General features: G+C 40.7%; 1 protein-coding gene and 1 pseudogene across 1 annotated transcript; both read right to left on the bottom strand.

Annotated features, from left to right (window-relative positions):
* Positions 1–1,760: 1,760 nt before the first annotated feature.
* LOC117462617 (protein lifeguard 1-like) lies at positions 1,761–7,262 on the bottom strand (annotated as a pseudogene).
* Positions 7,263–9,400: 2,138 nt separating this feature from the next.
* Positions 9,401–20,402, bottom strand: LOC117462281 (E3 ubiquitin-protein ligase znrf1). The gene is made up of 5 exons (XM_034104437.2): positions 19,587–20,402; positions 17,044–17,139; positions 16,518–16,623; positions 12,173–12,273; positions 9,401–11,871 (listed from the first exon to the last, which is right to left on the bottom strand). Exons 1-4 carry the CDS (start codon positions 20,107–20,109, stop codon positions 12,216–12,218), a joined length of 783 nt encoding a protein of 260 aa, XP_033960328.1. The 5' UTR covers positions 20,110–20,402; the 3' UTR covers positions 9,401–11,871; positions 12,173–12,215.
* Between the last annotated feature and the right edge of the window lie 29 nt (positions 20,403–20,431).

Below are 20,431 nucleotides of genomic sequence, written 5' to 3'. Positions count from 1 at the left end.
GCCACAATGTCTCTGGGGACTTTCCACATTTTCTCAAGAGTGATCCGATTTGATAATCATGACACAAGAGCTGGCAGACGTGAGAGAGACAAGCTGGCAGCTATAAGGACAGTGTGGGACAAGTGGGTAGAGCGGCTTCCACTTATCTACAACCCAGGACCTAATGTCACAGTGGATGAGAGGCTGGTGGCATTCAGAGGTCGTTGCCCGTTCAAGCAATACATGCCTTCGAAACCGGCAAAATATGGCTTGAAAATATGGGCAGCATGTGATGCAAACTCCAGCTATGCATTAAACCTGCAGGTTTACACTGGAAAGCCAGTTGGAGGAGCCCCGGAGAGGAATCAGGGCATGAGGGTTGTGCTCGACATGACACAGGGTCTCAGGGGTCACAACATAACTTGTGACAATTTCTTCAGGTCCTACAGCCTGGGTCAGGAGCTCCTGAAGAGAAAGCTAACAATGGTTGGAACTGTACGAAAGAACAGAACGGAACTCCCTGCCGAAATGCTGGTGATCAAGAACAGGGTCCCTCAATCTTCCAAGTTGTGCACACACACACACACACACACACACACACACACACACACACACACACACACACACACACACACACACACACACACACACTTAATTGATGTTACAATAAAATACTTTCAATACAAATCCTTATGACTCATTTGGCTTGATTCTAAGTGAACGGGTCAATTTGACCCTGAACAGAAGAGGTGTCTCGTCTCTATTTATCAACATCAACCAATTGTAAAACAAGTTGGAACATTTTAAAATTAATTTAAAACATGTTATGCAAAACTAATGTATTTTATATCAAGGTTTTTCCAATGTAAAATAGAAAAATGTGTTTGAATGTATATGTTTTGAGAAAAACGAGTGACTTATTCTAATGGGATCATGATCTGTGAGGGGTGAATAATACAATTGCACTAAATATTGATTTCATTGATAGTAATAAAAGGTACAAACTATGTAAAAAAAATAAAATCTGGATTTTGGGTCTTCTGACCATTTTTGGATAATTAAACATGCACTGGGTCAAATTGACCCACGAATATTATTGCTGTTACAAAAAACGAATATAACAGGAGGGTTAAGAGATCTTAAATGTAAATAATGTTATTATTCTTTGTATCTTTTTAACCCTTGTGTTGTGTTCGAAAGCTGTTACCGTTTATGGTGTTCGCGGTTCAATTTTGAGACCAGGTGCGTGCATTTTGCGAACAATTATTGTTACAGTTGATAAAGGGGGTGGGGGAGGGGTGCCTAAAGTCAATGATGAATCTTGATTGGGCCAAATTTGACCTCGAGTCACCCAAAACAATGCTGCTGGGTCATGAAGCCTTGTTCCAATAAAAAAATGTTTGACTTGAAACGGGTCACGCGGGAGACCCGAACACAACTTAAGGGTTAAGTGACAGTATAGAATTTTGAGCTTGAACAATTTAGAGTTACATTTTTTATAATCTTTATTTCAGCGTCTATTCTTTGGACTTTTTATAAAATATATGATATATTCGGCAGATGAATTAGGCACAGCCGTATATCGAGCTCTATAGTGTTATTTGATATATAGTTTGAACTTGAGTTGAGGATAAAAGATTGGAAACAATCCAAGAGAAGGGTGACCATCCACAGCAAAACAGAAAACACAGTACAACTTTTTTTTGTATTTGTTTTTTTTGTTTATATAAAAAATAATATGAATGTGTGACTGTACATGTATGTTGTGTATACAGTTTCAGTCACTCCCCAGCAGGTGGAGGAATAGACGACATGTTATTAATGTGGGAGCAGTAGAACGTGCAAGAACCCAAACATGATCGCGTCCACGGTCAGAATCAGCCTCACGCCGTACCAGATGGTGAAATCATAAGTCTGCAAACAACAAAGGCATAAATGAGTATGTTGAATTAATTATTTTAAGGAGAAGTAAAACATTTTTTAATCAGAATAAGAAAATTACATGACCTATCCGTCTATGTACATTTGACATTTATGTTCAATTTAACATTTAATATTCCATTCCGTGCACACTTAATGTATATATAATATCCTGCTTTAAATGTTTTATGTATATTTTCTACTTTTTTAATGCTATTTTATTTCAATTTGAGATGTTTACATTTTGGATTGTTTATTTATTGGGTTTTAATTTCTCTATATCAGCGGTTCCCAACCTTTTTCAAATCAGGGCCCACTTAAGAATCAAAACATTTTTCGTGGCCCACATTCAACCATAAACAATACGGAGGCTAATTAAAGTTCTGATTCAAGTCAATTCAGAACATGTGACACGTTGTAAATCCAGTAGTACAGACCGCTGTGAAGGATTGTAATGACCGTTACTAAGGAGGATCGAGAAAGAGAAAGGAAAAGAGGTTAAAAAAATTAAAATTCTTAATTATGAAAATGTTTCCACACAAATCATAATGTTTCGCAAAGTATTTTTGGCAGCAAATATTGAATTTACATTTACACCCTTTAATATTTTATTTGGGCTTTTAGATGAAGACCGCACACAGTTAATAAATACAACTATTCTTCTGACTAAAATACATATTTGAAAAAGTCAATCAAGGAGTAATCTTAATCGAAGGTGTTTGAAGAGTAGATTCAAAATACAATTTATTTTAGAAAAAATGATTGCCACAAAAATGAAATGGGAAATCATTAGTTCTAACGAAGAGTGGGATTAAAGGAACAATACAAATGCTTAGCATGTTGTGTTTGGTGGTATTTGGTTGTCAACCTATTTTTGTTTGTGAAATGTTGAAGTGATCCTACTGACTGTATCTTTCTTCTGTTTTTGTTGCCTTGTCTTTTTATGCTGCTGCAATGCAAAAATGTCCCAAATTGGGATCAATAAAGTAAATTATCAATAAATAATTTAATTATTTTAAGGAGAAGTAAAACTAATTATAATCAGAACAAGAAAATTACATTAAAGAAAACAATAATCACAGACATGACCTGTTTATCCGTCTATGAAAATGCAAACAAAATACATTTTATAATCCTGACAAATTGCACAGCGAATATATCCTTATGCATACGAGTTTTTTTTTACTTCACATCTATAAAATCTTTGGTTGTTTATCGTTACATCATTCAGTTTTACAGCTTCAAGCAAGTGCCAGCATGAACCTTACAGCACACAATTTAAAACTCCTAATTAATATGGTTCACTTTACAAGAAACTGTTAAAAGCTTTAAAATGATACGTGGCTGCACATCCCTTTGTTTATGATAAACACAGAACATGATGTCTGTATACAGCAGGGGTGTCCAAACTACGGCCTGCGGGCCATTTTGAATCGGCCCTCAACAAATTCTGAAAGTATGGAATATGGCCCACAAATGAAACTTGTGCTTGTCTTGTATTTTACTTCTTAAATGTATATGTAAACATATATTACACAGTATGCATGTGTTAATAAGCCCACTTTTAAAATAAATTCAGTCAATTACATTTGAAAACTGCTTTTTGCAGATGATGTGGTTCTGATGGCTTCATCGGTCTGCGACCTTCAGCACTCACTGGATCGGTTCGCAACCGAGTGTGAAGCGGCTGGGATGAGGATCAGCACCTCCAAATCTGAGGCCATGGTTCTCAGCAGGAAACCGATGGACTGTCCACTCCAAGTAGGGAATGAGTCCTTACCCCAAGTGAAGGAGTTCAAGTATCTCGGGGTCTTGTTCTCGAGTGAGGGATCAATGGAGCGTGAGATGGGCCGGAGAATCGGAGCAGCGGGATCGGTATTGCAGTCGCTTTACCGCACCGTTGTGACGAAAAGGGAGCTGAGCCGGAAGGCAAAGCTCTCTGTCTACCGGGCCATTTTCGTTCCTACCCTCACCTATGGTCATGAAGGATGGGTCATGACCGAAAGAACGAGATCGCGGATACAAGCGGCCGAGATGGGTTTCCTCCGCCGGGTGGCTGGTGTCTCCCTTAGAGATAAGGTGAGAAGTTCGGTCATCAGGGAGGGACTCGGAGTTGAGCCGCTCCTCCTTCGCGTCGAAAGAAGCCAGTTGAGGTGGTTCGGGCACCTAGTTAGGATGCCACCTGGGCGCCTCCCTAGGGAGGTGTTCCAGGCACGTCCAGCTGGGAAGAGACCAAGGGGTAGACCTAGGACCAGGTGGAGGGATTATATCTCTTCGCTGGCCTGGGAGCGCCTTGGGATCCCCCAGTCAGAGCTGGTTGATGTCGCCAGGGAAAAGAAAGTTTGGGGCTCTCTGCTGGAACTGCTACCCCCGCGACCCGACCACGGATAAGCGGGAGAAGATGGATGGATGGATGGACATTTGAAAACATTTCCTAACAAATCTAACTTGATAAGAAAAAAGCCCAATAACTTATTTGTATAACAAGCGTGAAATAGACCCTTCATATTTCCCCTAATAATAAGCAATCTGAGGCTTCTGTTTTAACGGATGAGCTGCCAACATAATAAATGAAACCCTATGGAGAGCTGTGTGCTGTTTTGTTTCTTAAAGCATTTTCAACAAGCTTGACCTACATTTGATTGAGTTTGCTGACTTAAAACTTAGCCTATGAGGCAAAATACCTCTAGTGAGTGGCCCAGCCCTTCGTATATTTTTCTGTATGCGGCCCTCGTGAATAAAGTTTGGACAACCCGGGTTTACAGGAAGCATTTTGAAAAGGCGCTCTTTGGTTGTCTCACCTGTGCAGAGAAGGCAATGATGGCAGCAGTGATGGTCAGCATGCCTCCGATAGTGACGATGACATCGGATGTGCTGTGGAAGCAGGCGATGGTTCCCAACACGTACGCCAAGCTAAAGGTGACAAAAACCTGCAGGCACAACATTCACTTTATTATCTCAAATATCCTCTGAAAAATCGTTTTGGTTGCATAGTTTAAAGATCTCCTATCATGCTATTTTTAGGCATATATTATGGGTCTCAGATATATACAAATATATAAAAAACATGTCTATGATGTGTTTAGCTCTAAATCCCTGTTAGTTAGAGAATGGCTGACTCTCAGCTGGCCCCGCCCCCTTTTGAGCACCAGGCACACGTTCTGTGACGAGCTGTCTGTCTGCTCTGCTCAGATACAGCTAAATGCTGCCGTGATGAAACGCCATATCATGTTCAAAACCACATCAAGGAATATTTCTGAAACAGTATGGAGCTCAAATGTTTTTTTTCATGCGGGTTCACAAGGTGAGTTCCTTTTTTTATTTCCTGCTTTTTTACACAAACTCTCTCCAGTACAGGTTAGCTCTGCCTCTGAGTGTTAGCGATGCTTGCTAATGTAAACAAAGACCATATTACGTCGAAAACACGTCAGGCATTGTTTCTGATAGTGACGTTCTCACTCCCAACTCGTCACATATTGACGATCGGTCAGGGCCCCTTCACGTCACCCTATTACGCACTGGGTAACCCTTGAGCGTCAGTTTTCAACGGGCAGGGCGTCCCATAGCAACCTGGTCTCACCAAAATACGTGAAATGAACACGACTCCTTAACACAGCATTACATGGTGGGGAGTGGACACACATGTCTGCAACGTCCCACAGTGAGCTTAATGTTGTTTTCTACTCTATAAAACGTTTTTAAAATCTACTTCATTATGGAGACATTCCCTATCTTTATTCAAGAGCGTGTTCTTTCAATTTGAGAGCATCATTTATTGATTTCACATTCAGATTTTGTATTTCTTTCAGTCAAACCCTGTCCTTGCGCTGATATTTATCAGAGCCAAATTACGTGTAAAGAGAGGTTCAATCATTACTACATTTAAGTCTTTCCATAAAAGCGATATTTACTGAGCAGTAATAGGCCTACGCTCAGGCGCAGATAGCCTAGTTGACAAGAATATTTAATATTTCAGGAACTTTGACCTGAGGTGTTTCACAATATTTCCTTTTACCTGCAAGCTCATGATTAGCTGTCCTTGCAGCCCATTATTAAATGTTAAATAAAATCTGTGACAGTCTCTATATTGTGTGAAATGTGTTTCTACGCTCTTTTATTTGTAACACACCAGTCCCAGCATGTTCCACGGGTGACGCTGCCTGATGTCTCGGCTGAAGCTGAGGGCGCTGGTGGCCGTGATGAAGATGATGAGGGAGATGAAGAAGGCAAACAGGTCGTTCTGCTCCACATCACCTCCTCTTGTGATGAACACGCACACCACACTGAAGGTGAACAGCACCTGGACAGTGAGGATGCTGAACACCTGCAGGGAAAGATGAATACACAAACTTCATTACTACATTTTTGGGTAAAACAGCTATAATTTTGACATTATAGGTTAAAGAAATAGACTGTCCAAGCATTCACAAAAATGACCAGAGGATAACACACTTTCCAGTATGCACTTCGTTTTTTAATTAGCTCTCTAGAAACGTTAGTGCTTTAATGTGCTTCACAGGGTCCAATAGTCAGGGTGGTCTCTAATCCCCGTTAACCTTAGAAACCTCTTACATGAGAATAAACTAGTAAATGAACATAGTAAATAGTGGTCAAACCAGTTTGATTCACAATCGCTGAAAACAGGAACAAAAAAAAATTAAAACAAATATATATTCTTTTTGTGAATGAACCCATCATATGTTCATAATATACTTAATAGCATTACAAAGATGTAGTTCAAGATCAATCCGAACTGCCATGATGCATTTTGTTATAATAACCTTAAAAGCAAGAACCTGTATCTCTACCTGCTTACCTAATCAATTATTTGTACCAGGGTGATGTTATGCTTCATAGTATTTACTGTTTGAGCTTAAAACAGGTTCCTAACCCCTGAAAACAAATCAATGTCTGTGAACGCCTTTTTTTTAACTTACATATGTCCTAAAGTATTATTTCCTTTTCCGATGACTTATTGTAATCGTTATTAGAGTCTGAACAAGTTAATTCAAACTCTGAAAGAAATACACAATGTTGTGTTGTAAATATATGCTTTCATATCCTGTAAGTAATCTCCCCTTAGAATGGGAAGTTGGACAAACCTTTCTAACAAACATTCCCCTCGCTATCTTGTCATCGAAAGAGGACGAGGCGATCAGCAGAGTTGTGTCCGACAGACCTTCAGGGACGATGTCCCGGAAAGAGTTGTACCCAGTGCTAGACTGTTTGGTGCAGGTTGTGTCTGTTTTGGCTGAAGGGTGCATTTTCGGGTCTGCAGAGTAGGGCGGAGGTAGAGAGGATGCATCATCACCAGGAGCCTGCTGTGTGTCTCTGGATGTGAGGAGGTCTGTTGTATCGGACATGCTGGAGGACAATGTGGGTCAAAGAAAAGAGAACTGATGCAAACATTAGTTAAAAAGGATCAATTCTGTATCTATTGTATATCATTTACTCATTAAGTTGTGGAGCTGTTTGATCCGCAGTTCATGTTTTGACCACCTGCAGTAAAGCTAAAAGTATCCTTGTTTGGTGTTAGCGGGAGCCACCGCAGAAAGGAGTAGTTCAGAAACAAGAAGCAGCATGGCCAGCATCAGAAAGAAACAGAAGAGCTGCTTTATTTATCATTCAAAAGACAGTTGAGAAATTAGGTTGGATTTTATTCCTGTCGAGACAATAAATATCCATGAAGATCTGTTTGAAGTTAATGTGCTTTAAATAAATATAAATAGGCAGGCAGCAGCTTGAGCAGGACAACAAGGTGGATCCGAGAGAGCAGGTCGTTCAACATCAGCAAGACCACAAAGAGAGGATACAACAGGAACAACTCAAATAAATAACATGATCTCCCAAAATAAAAATGAGCTTTATCCAAGGCTTGGTTGTCGTGGTAAAGTGTTCAATCTTCAGTTGGTGAATGCTGCTGAACAAGAAATGGGGGGAAAACCCAGCAGGAAATAAAAATAGAGGAATGGAAAACATGACTGCTGAGATGATCACTCTCTGATAGCGTGTTATAAACGTTGAATGCAATATGCAATGTCCAAAGATAGGGCGAATTGTGGGTGAAATATGTGCATAAAATGGGCAAAAATCTTCCAGCTACAGAACAGTAAAAGCTGCCTGGCAACACAAAGCTAGCATCCAATTAACTTTTTGTATCAATGTTGGAGGAGACTAATAAAAGCCTTGAACCTTGGTGATAAACATACCATACAAGATCTTCCACACAAATGAGCACACCAAATGTTACAGAAAACGTAATTTACTGCTGAACAAAAAAAAAAAAATACACTGAGTTTTAATGATCCATTGTTGTAGTTTTACTTAATATACCTGTTTCTTTTTTACGTATATCATCCAGCATTTCTGGCAGGTGTTATGAGTCGTCTATAACGGAAACTACTGCTATGAGATATTTAAAACATGTTAAAGCAATTAAAGTCAAATAAGCAGTATCTGCATGAGTAGGTAATAGTAGGAATAGTGGCTGGGATCACTTAAAGGATTATCTTTAACCAAATAATGTTTGTTTAAAATCTTTTCACACAGAATGATATTAAATAATACACAACAGATAGTGCTTACCTGTTGGGTTAAAGATGTGTCTGACACCTGACTGTGCTGTGAGAGGCGGAGCTGACACAGAAAGAAAACCTCGTATTGTGATGGGTATCTTTATTTCTATCAGCATGTGTTACACTTCCTGGAGTGATGTTTAAAAAAAAAATGTTTTTTCGGAAATTGCAACGTCCGTCTTTGATTGAAAGTAGGTCAGACGTTGTAAAAGAGGCGGTCACTTTGTGGCAGCTCAGTAAAAAAACTGATGTATTATTAATTTTTTGTCTTGTCTATGTTAAATTTGTGCTCAAATGTTAAGACCAAAAGTATTATTAAACCTTGGAAATGGAATTGCGGATTCAAGTTTTTTAAATAATATAATTGTTGATCCTGTTAAGTGGCAATATAGAATTTTGAGCTTTTGAACAATTTAGAATTTAGTGAAAAATATTATAAGGAAACAAAATCACAAATAAATACACAGGCTACATACGTCTTTAAACATATAAAGCAAACATTTAGAGATACTACTATTTGTTTAAATATTCAGAGTTAAAATGAATGATTATTTGTTATATTCCAGATTCATTAAATGTGAGTTTTTCTTTGGTCATATATCACCGTGAATATCTTTGGACTGCTGGACAAAAAGAGCAAGTGTGTGATTTCGTTTGTTTGAAATGTTATCTAATAAAAATGTAGAAAAATTATTTGCATATTTATCTATAATGAAAAGTAAAAATTGCTGCTCTTATAGGATTTGCAAAAAAATAAAACCGTTTAGTTTAAAGAATAAAGATCTAAATGTTAGTGTTAAGTGCAAAGGTTTATCGGAATAAATACAAATAATCATAATGTGTAAAGTTTCATGTCTCAAGGAAGGTGACAAACAACCACATCATTGAAAACACTTAAAAAACACAAAACCGACATTCACAAAACATCTCTCACACATATTTATTGTAAAAAATACATATAAAAACAATTTCTGAGACATACAAAAGATAGGAGCTTAGAAACAGTATATTGAACAGACAAAGACCAAGCCATTTTCTTGAATTGCATTACATATTTACAATTTAATAAATAGAATTTCAATTTGTTTCGTTATACCAGAGTAAAGGCAGATTGTCCATATCTTCGGGGTGCAGTTGCCGCTGTGGTGACTCTTCGAAAACATTGGGGCAATAGTGCCCCGATTTAAAACCAAAGGATTCAGGGACATTTATACAAAAGACCGTCCTTTGTTGGAGCCATTTAAAACACACAACGTTTAGTTAGCATGGGTAACGATTGAGGTATTGCACCACACAGAGGGGGTAAGAAAGTAAATGAGTAATGTGAGGTTTTCAGATTGTCTTTTTATCTTTGTCAACAACCCAAACTCCTGCAAGCAAACACACGCACACACACACACACACACACACACACACACACACACACACACACACACACACACACACACACACACACACGCATCCCTCCCAGCCAAAGTATACAACGTCATAACTTATCACCACAACAAATGTAACGTCTAATGATCAACGCATCTCGTCTTCAACACTCTCTCACACAATGCCCCCAAATACACAGACAGACTTTTGGCATTATTTTTCTTTCTATTCTCCGATACAAAAAGTTAGAATGGCTGCCCTCTAGTGGCCGGACAACTTGTAGCACCTCAGACTGCAGAACACTGGGGGAAACCAAGAGGCTGGGGTGAACGAACTAGCCAGTAGGAAACCTGTGCACCGGGCTGACCTCCAAACTGATCCATACCACTTTTGAGCAGCGATTTAAAACACGTGGTTCAGGCAGGCAAAGCAATCGATTCATGTTGTGTGTTCTCATCTCAATGTTGGACAGCATCTGTTGAGCAGCCTTTACCGCGGGGCTTCAGTTCAGCCCTCAAAAACACCACAAATACCGGCTTGCACAAAGATACCCTTCACCAGGCAAAGGCAATCAACACACAATGCAAAGGAAAGCCATTTAACACAGAGCAATAATTATGTGATGATATAATATATAAAATCCCAAAAAAGATAGGGGGTCAGGATGGGGGGGGGAGTTATGTAATAATTTACCATCAGCTGTCCAATAGCCTCCAGTGTTGGGAGAGCGGCAGATGCCACATGGTGTAAATATGCCTCAAAAATACATCCCTCAATCCGTCCTCTTTATCCCTGGCATGAGTTTAACCAGATGGCAAAATGTCGCTGATCCAAAAATCCGGACAGAGTGGTTGGGAATGAGGAGGAAGAAGAGGGGATTGTGGGAGGAAAAAAACACTAAACCGCATTCAAAGTACAACGGGACCACATGAGACACGTTGCGTACCAATGCCACGTGTAACGGCTGTTGGCCAGCTTCATTGGAATACAAAATTATCATAAAAAAAAAGAAAGAAAGGGTAACCCGCTTGACCAAGCATACTTTAGGCAATTTACAGTAAACACACAGACAAAATCACACTCTCGAATACACACTCATGCTCGGAACATTTCCTGTCCCTGGTCATCATTTGAACACACACACATACACACTCACACAACCTTATCCCAGGCTTTGTGTGATTTCCTTTAAATGAATCAGCCTTGAAGGACAAAAGTGCTCAAATTGGTGCCGACACCAGCGCTTCTACGACCCCATGGACCTACGACCTTTTCCTCAACACTCGGCAAGTAGCAGCACGGTAACCTCGGCGCTGACCAACTACCTACAAAAAAACTGACCTACTTAGAAAAACGATTTGCCCCCAAACTTCCCCTGAAATGTTTACAGGCAATAGAAAAGAGAATACACCTACTAACGGCAGCACCCGTTCACCAAAATCAAGCCCTCGACCTCCAGCTGGTTCAAAATAAAGCAACGTTTACGTGGTAACGGTTCACGCTTTTGGTGCGAGGTTGGTTCATTTGGGGTTAGCCCGAGGAAAGAAAAACATTCATCCAATGTATGACATGGAACAATACTCTTTAAGCAAAATACTTAATAAAAAGGACCAATCGCGTTTGGAGGGAGAGAAAAATACATGGGAGAAAATCCACGGTCAAATCTTACGTGTTCCTCCCCAAAGTTCACGATCGCTCCGGGCAATTTCCATCGTACTGGGATAAGTTTGTTTTACATATACTGTATATATTTATATATAAGCTCCGTTGATTCAAACCAAGTCTGTAAAATAGAAAGCCTCCACTTGTATTCCAACAAGGATCTCGAGCGGAGATTCGACGGAGCGACATCGAAATGGCCTCGACCAAGTTCAAATGGACCGATCCCAACGGAGAAGCTTCTTCTTGGGACCGTCTGTTCTCCAATCAAATTTGTGTTTGCGTGGGAGAAGAACAGTGGGTTTTTATTCGTCTGATTACACATTTTTATTGGGATTTTATTGGGATTCAGTGTAGTCTCCTGTAAGGGCGGGAAAAGAAAGGGTGAAGATTAGAGATAACAACACCTGTAACAGCATGTATATTTCTGTATTCAAATCGTGTGGAATAGATCCTTAGCGGGATAGACTTGTTATATGATCAGATCGTTCATGATTTCAAACCAATTTAAGACAATTTTTTTTTTAGGGTCAGGGTTACAATTTGTGCCAGATTTCCTTGAAGCAAGCCATAAAAAAAAGGAGTATTTGGTATAAAAAAAAAGAAGACAATATTGAAAAGTTTGCTAATTGCATATCCTGGTTTTTCTCACACGTACATACCTGAGTCGGTTGGCCACTGTGCAGAAAACACGTGACCCCGGAGTCAATCGAAGGGGTGTTCAGGGCAGCAGGGCTTCACCTTGGACCAGGAGTCAATGCAGCTACAGGGAAGAGGAGAAACAAAGAGTCATTATATTTTGTGATTAGCTGATGTGATGTTGCTAAACCTCTCTGCCTGGCTTTTGGTTGTGGCGCATCCCGAAGGCGTCAGTAAGGCGATCCACTTACTGACAGTGTGGGAACTAGGGCTGTCCCGAATACCATTTTTCGGGCTCCGGATATTCGGTAGTAATCAGCAGCGAATATTCCGCTTCAACGCGTGTATTTCGGTGTATTCACGGCATTAATGTTGTTATTCTACAGTATTGTTGTTTTATAGTTATTTGTTAATGTAACCCAATTTGTGATCGCATTGTGTTCGTTACTTTCGTTGCAGTTGTATATGTCTTAAGTCTAATTTGGCTTGGCTTCCTATTTGTGGACATGCTTTTATTTTGAAGGAGGGGTAGCGCTGTTGACAGGAAGTTGTTGTTGCTATGGAAACAACGTGACGGAGATTAACGGAGAAAAGTAATATCTACATATAAAGACGGAGAAAGTAAACGATAACGTTTATGGTTAAGTGTTGGCACCCCCCGAAGAGGCACAAGCTCTTACGTTGATAATCGAGATTTCAATAAATTCAGTTTGAAAAAAAACGGGGAAAAAACAAACAATAACGAAATTGAAACCCGAATAGAACTCCAACGAACGAATATTCGGGTCCAGCCCTAGTGGGAACCAGACTAAAAGTAATCAGAGCAGAGGGCTGTGAATATGTTTGATGGCTCTCTGACTCGTTAAATGCAACAGGACCAAAGAGCAGTCGTATTCCCAATCACAGATATAGAGATTAAACAACTATTCTATATTTGAGTATTTTATCAAAGAAATAAGGACGACTAAATAATAAGCAACTGTTTGGATATTACATTGACATACATTTATTTAATTTTCAAATAAAATGCAAGACTGCACAAGTTGCAGCTCAGCCATGTATTTATCTTTGGTCACATTTAAAGAAGTATGTTCGGGTTTCGAGTCAAATTATCTTGAGCTTTAGGAAATTGTGACGCCCTTTATGCACTTTTTCCAGATTCTGTTAAGACCAGATGATTCACCGACTGTGAGAGAAAAGTCACAGATGTTCTCCTTGCAGCCCGAAACTAATATATGGGTTGTTAAAAATAACGTTCCTTCTGTACACTTTGTGAAAATGAACTGTATGCTCATTTTGAACACCGCCATCTTTTAGTTTTCAAAAATGCCAGGCTCTTTCCAAATCCCTACTCTCTACTGGGTGGACCAGCGCGTCACAGCCAAACAGCCACACCTTGCGACACACAGCTAAAAGCTCAAAGGCTTTATCTGAGAAGAACGTCTTTTAAAAAGGTGCCCTATTACGCTCATTTCAGGTTCATATTTGCCTCTCCTGGGACACGTCTCCACGCTTTAATGTTCAAAAAGCTCTTTATTTCTCTCGTACTGCCTGTGCTGCAGCACCTCCTTTCACCCTCTGTCTGAAACCAGAGCCCAGTCTGCTCTGATTGGTTAGCTGGCCGGTTCTGTTGTGATTAGTCAACCTCTTAGATATGTCCCACCCATTAGACTATCATGTTCAATGTGTTGGAGCGCTAGCTAATAGAAGCAAACGTGTTACATGGTGATGTCACTATGTAGCGGAAGTAAACGCAGGAGTCAAATGGAGGCGTTTCGGGGGGGGGCTTTCAAGACCGTTAACATGCACAAAAACCTAAACAACACACGACAGGAAAAGGAAAACCAGAAAAGCCTCTTTAAAGTATACTGTCCCTCTGCTGGTTATCTGTCAGTTAAACACAGAGTGCTTTTAATGTTGTCAATGTCGTTATCAGAATGTTCATTTCAAATTAAAAAAAAAAAAGCATTTCAAACGGTTGAACCCACAAAGATATATATTAAAAAAAAGAGCAGACAGGATCTTCACTCTGACGAATGAACTAATCTTGGAAAATTACAAGTCTCAGCAAGTCCCGTCTGACACGGAGCTAAATGAAGGGAAACCGTTTCCCCTTTCAGAGTTGGGAAAAACCGTATCTGGAACACAACCGCGTGCTTTGAAATGATTCGGATATGGGCTGCAACATGCAAACATTGGTGGGTCTTTAAAGGAAGGCTGCAGTCATTAGATAGTTAATCAAAACTTCAGTATTTAGTGAAACATTATGTTTAAACCATACCCTGAAGAAATCAGCGATATTCCCCGGTAAATATAATGATATAATGATGAATAATGATTTTATAGCTCTTTTTTATTATTATTCCGTCAGGCAGCTGCCATTTTGGCCATTTTCAGTAGTCCCATGATCCGAAAAACTAGGTCGTGACGTCATCTATGCGTTCACTTTGTAAACACACGAACAGCTCATTCGACGAAAACATGGCGGAGTATTTGAGTTCGGACTCGTCAGCCGAGGAAGAAGTTTAGAAAAATAAAGTCAAGGCGGACTTACTTTGAATTATCACTATAAGTATTCATTCCATCCAAATACAACTGTAAAAAAAATAAAAAAACATACTCTGTTATCCTCTTAGGCCCCACGGACCCGGTTCCGGGGCCGAAATCGCATCATTTGCAGGAAACGACGTCTAAGGAACCTTAATATTTAATAAACTATGAATATTTTATATCCATATAATGGGAAAAAAACTAATTTAACTGATCTTTTTCATTTTTTTTCTTCAAAAAAACAAACACAATGCTAACAGTGAGCCTCTGAATTAGCCCAGAGCGAAAAATGCTAACCTATTACTGCACCGAAAATCACTCCTAGCTCCCTTATTACTTATCCTAGCTGCACATCCAACACATCGTTTATGATCGTAACGACACAGAATCTAACGGTGCCCACCTCAACACTGAAAGATAAAAACTCGCGACGTTAACAAAAACGTACATCAAAACAAGTGGCGCTAGGTACTAACATGCGCTAGGCTAACATGGCTTACCTTGGTCTTTGTCTGGTCTAAACTGGTCTTCAATGGCATTACAACGATAAAAACGATGATGTAGTTAATCCATAGGTTAATATCCAATGGGGCTGTGTCCCCTTTGAAATGTTCTGATAATCTATAAGCAATAAAACTGCAATTCCGTTATCTGCTGTCCGCTCTGTGCTGCGTGCGCTCTGGGTCCTGCAATTCCTGCTTCCTTACGTAGTAAACAATAAGTAAAGTCTGCTGCGTAAGGTGCTTACGCTGGCTGGCATTGGCAGTGCACTGCATCCCCATTAAGTAATGGTTGATTAATAAATCCCATTTTATGTTTCATCGTACTCTCAGAGTAGTCGTCCGGAAACTTGAAATGTTCGCTGCATACATGCGCCTGTGGATCTTTCGGTTCGGGGCAGAGCACATTTCGCTAGCCACTGCCTCCGAACGTACTTCCTACGCTTACCCGTTGGCAATAGATGGAACCGAGCATCCCGTGGATTGTTCCTATCCGAATTGTGGCAATGTTTCGCGATACAATGAGGCATATTTCTATAGAATTGCGAGAGTAACTAGAGTAAACAACATGAACAAAGCACATACGTCAATTTGTCCTCGACACCAAACGCATAGTTCACGTCACTTCCGGTAAAATAAGTCATGTGACTCGTCAAAATGGCGCCGCCCACAGGGTTGATTTTATTTCGGTAATTAATCAGCTTAAAATCACTGATAACGTCATCAGATTAAAAAAAAAAAAAAAGACTGGCAGAGACTGGTCTGTTTTATCGGATGATAATTATTTAAAAATGCGTGTCACGAGGATTGCCTCCCTTTAACAACCTCATGGTTATTTCCTGATAGGAGTTTCAAAGCGCTGACAAAGTACTAATTAGGTCTAATTCAAATGTAATGAGGATGCCGTTATTGAAAGCACATTGGCTAATGTATTTTACTTGTAAAATAAGAAGAAAGAAACACACTGCTGATCTTTTCCTGAGACAAAGTAAAAAAGATTGTGTGTAGTACTCATCCATTTTATCCCATGTTAAAATATTACGTTTTTTTATGACAATAACTCGGAAGTGAAACCGTCAGGTCCTGGAAAAGGACAATAGACCTCGCTCAGAAATGTGAAGTGATACATGCACTAGTACAGAAAAAAAATTTGCTTCCTTATTTAAGAGAATCATTACCCCGAGTTACCACATTTTTCCAGATCTGGAAACAACCATCGGCACAACGTTGTTTTTAATCTCACTAGCGGAATTTGCATTTTTCAACCCGTCTCTCCGCATTTTATTATAATGCAAATATATCAACTGAACTTTGTTACCTCTTATGGTAGACGCAGAGGCAGGCCAGCCTGGCGATGGTCTCTCCCTGCATCAGATCCTCCAAACAGATGGAGCACTCTCCGCTGTCTTTACTGAGCACATCCGCTGTACACACACACACACACACACACACACACACACACACACACACACACACACACACACACACACACACACACACACACACACACACACACACACACACACACACACACACACACACACACACACACACACACACACACACACACACACACACACACACACACACACACACACACACACACACACACACACACACACACACACACACACACACACACACACACACACACACACACACACACACACACACACACACACACACACACACACACACACACACACACACACACACACACACACACACACACACACACACACACACACACACACACACACACACACACACACCGCAACTGTAAGTGTTTCCAGAGCTTTAAAAACCACAGGCTTTGTGCCATTTTGGGGATATATGATACTTACTATTGTATGGCAGGGGAGGAGACGTGAGGCAGCTCAGCAGGTGATCCTCGATCCGACCCCCAGGGAAAGGCTTGGAGCAGAAAGGACAGCGGATATCTGCGGAGACACGGCACAGCTGAGGTTAACACAGCAGCGAGACCTAAATGATAGAGGACGTGCCCATCACGTTGCACACTGAAGCTATGTTTGGATCTAGATTACACTCTGGGCAAACCAAGGAACCACAAGCAGTCATCCTCAGAGATCCGGAGACAGAGTGGATGATGTGACTTTGAGTATAACTGGAAACTTTATTTGACTGCATGCACCGAACAAAACAGTGACTCGGGCCGAGTGGACGGGACAGACAGTGGGCCTCGCTGCTCTGAATTCCCCTCCTCCATCCGTGAGCTGCTGCCGGCCCAGCATGTGAAGTTGTGACCCATTTCCCTCCTCTCGCTAGAGGGCTGTCCCGGGAAACCCACCACACTTTTGTGCTTTGGCACCGCAGCAGCCCCATCTCTGTGTCATCGACTTCCAAACGCAGGCCAGCGCTGTGTATTGGCAAACGTTTGGCAATATGATACACAGGGGTTATGATTCAGCAGTACTGCAAGAACACCGATATGTTGTCATTGCTAAAAATATATTTTAGGAAAACTGCGTATTATTAAACGACATGTATTATATGCATAAATGTAGGTTTACAAATATACTTTTGGTATGCAATCACGACAGTCCCTGTAACATCATAGTACTCTGAGAGGCCACATCTTAAACAAATTAAATAATGTATTGACTGGATGAACTATTTATTAGAAATCAACACTTTGTTTTAGAGAAGCAATACAGCATCACAAAACATTATTTAATGTTGCAATAATTAATATTTGGTTAAACCCTAAACCCCTACGCAAACAAAGGGTGCTTTTTCACTTCCCCTACACAGCTTCCCATTTTGAATGCACTTAAACCCGTTGGTCAGTTACTCAATGTTTTTAACTTGGATTTGAAAGAGCATGTCTTCACCAGTTCCAGTTTTACGCCACAGCTCCGTTTCTTACAATGAGGTCTCTGACGATTGTAGTCAGTAAGCACGGGAAAAGAGATTATCTGTTCAGGAATGTAAATTCCCCAAATAATCCATTTTAATTTCAGACGGGGGCGAGTGAAACCTGCACTGGGAACAATTTGATTCATAACTCGTTGTGTAAATGTCTCTGAGTTGGTGTAATATTGTTTGAGATATTTTCTTAGAAGGCATTTCTGACTTTATATTGCTGTTGTGGCTGCATCAAGTTAACAATGAAGACTCCCACCTCCTACTCAGCCATCATATCCATATTACTATCATTTTCTCATCGTCACCCACTCATGTCTTCGGTGAAATAGCAGCTGATTTAAGGAAGCAGTTATACCCCGCATTTTATATGTTGAGGTATTGTGTAATTTAACACATTTTAACTTCCACGTAATCCACGTATGACAGCTGTCTTAAAATGTAAAAACATGGTGCATCACTTCTGATGGAGATCAGCCAAGTATGAAGGCAGGTGTTATTTATGCGACAAATAATAACAGGACATGAATATAAAATACTAGTGGCCTGACATAATGTGTGGAGGACTATAACCCTTTACTGTCATATTGTGTGCCGTGTGTCTGGGAAGGAAATCCACTGGTCCGTTTTTAATGGAAAATAATAAAACAATCAATACAACAAAAATGTCACATGCTGATAACATCGTGTTTCAAATGAAAATGTTGAATATATATAAACAAATATCATCATCTGACCTGATTTTTCATTAGAATCCGGGTTTTGGCCATTAGGTGTACACATTCAAATATTTGTTGTGGTGTGAATGTTGCCACCAATGTCCACACTACCTATTTTTAAATCTGCACAGCTCTCCACTTTGAATATAGTATATTATTTGTATTTGACTGTACTCAGTTTCTCACAAAATTATATTGTGTTCAAATATTGTGTTTAAATAGCTTTCATAATATTACTTTAATTTATTTTTCTTTCTGTGTCTTTGTAAGCACCATTTAGACCAAAGCAAATTCCTCGTTTGTGTAGAGGAAGTAAAACCTATTCTGATTATGATACATAACACAATGAGAGAAATTAAGTTGTACACTTGAAATGGAACCACACAGACTATAACACCTCTTATTAAATACCAACTATGTGCAATATCATATAGCACATAGTTAGCAGCCAGGTTTTTAACGGCATTGCACATATTGCCAATGTGCAATATATATAATGCCGTTAAAAACTGTGCAATATACCTGGCTGTCAAATCCCCTGAACTGTTACAGGGTGTGTATTTTTGTAAAATGTGTAACTTTTCTATTATAATTTCTTTTTGTATCTTTAGTACTTTTTTATGCCTGCTTTAGGTAACATTAAGTTATCTTTTGTGCTCTTTTTCTGCTGTAACAATGTAAATGTCCGCTCTGTGGGACTAATAGGTATTCTGATACATAAACACAATGAGAGAAATTAAGTTGTACTAAGAAAAGGAACAAAAAGTAAGAGTCAATGAACTCACTGCCATGGCGGTTGTTCACCCGGTACAGGCCGATCCACGCCTCGGACACCGGCCGCTGGTGGGAGCCTCGGACCCGGGCGGACCTCGCTCCCACACTGCGGGCGGAAGAGTGCCTATTCCCGGGCAGCCGCTCGGAAAAAGTGCGGTGGGGCGTGCGGCCTGTCTCCTCTCCTGACGGATGCTCAGCCACCACGGCGGGCTCCGGGCTTATATCCCCGTCTTCCTCGGGTTTCCCCTCGCTGTGGTGGTCCTCCGCCGGGCTCACACTGGAGGACGGGGTGCTGCTGTGGAGGAGGTCTGCGGGGCTTCCGTCCGCGCTGGCCCCCCCATGCTGGTCCGAGTCGCTGCCCTCCTCCGACCGGCTCCGGTTGGCCTCCGTTTCCTCGAAGCTCCCAGAGAAGTCGACCATGAGACTGGTGGGCCTGGTGCAGCGGGGTCGTCGGTAGGAATCCCGCTTCGTGCCATCTTTCCCAAACGCAGGGGAAACCGGGTCTTCCTGGAGGCGACTTGCTCTCGTCCCCATCTCTCCTCAGCGAGCTAATTCAGCTGCGGCTAGCCGAGCTGCTTCCTCAAAGCGAACCACCACCGAACAAGATGGGGGGGGCGAGTTAACCTCGAAACGACCCTTAAACTGACAGATATTCGTCTTGGGATTTTAAATAATAATAACAACTGCCTGGCAACTGAATCAACAAAGATGATAGATGTAGTTCTGTGTTCCTTCTCTCGCCTGAGCTTGTCCTCCCCACATTTTCCTTTCTTTTTTGACGTGCCCCGTTCTCTCGCTGCTGCAGCGGAAATAGAGTTCTCACTTCCTCCTTTGCGCACTACACACACAGTTACGG

This window comes from Pseudochaenichthys georgianus, chromosome 17 (genome assembly GCF_902827115.2).
Source record: "Pseudochaenichthys georgianus chromosome 17, fPseGeo1.2, whole genome shotgun sequence".
Taxonomy (NCBI): Eukaryota; Metazoa; Chordata; class Actinopteri; order Perciformes; family Channichthyidae; genus Pseudochaenichthys; species Pseudochaenichthys georgianus.
Note: the sequence above shows the minus strand (reverse complement) of the source record. Positions and strands in the feature narration are given on the sequence as shown.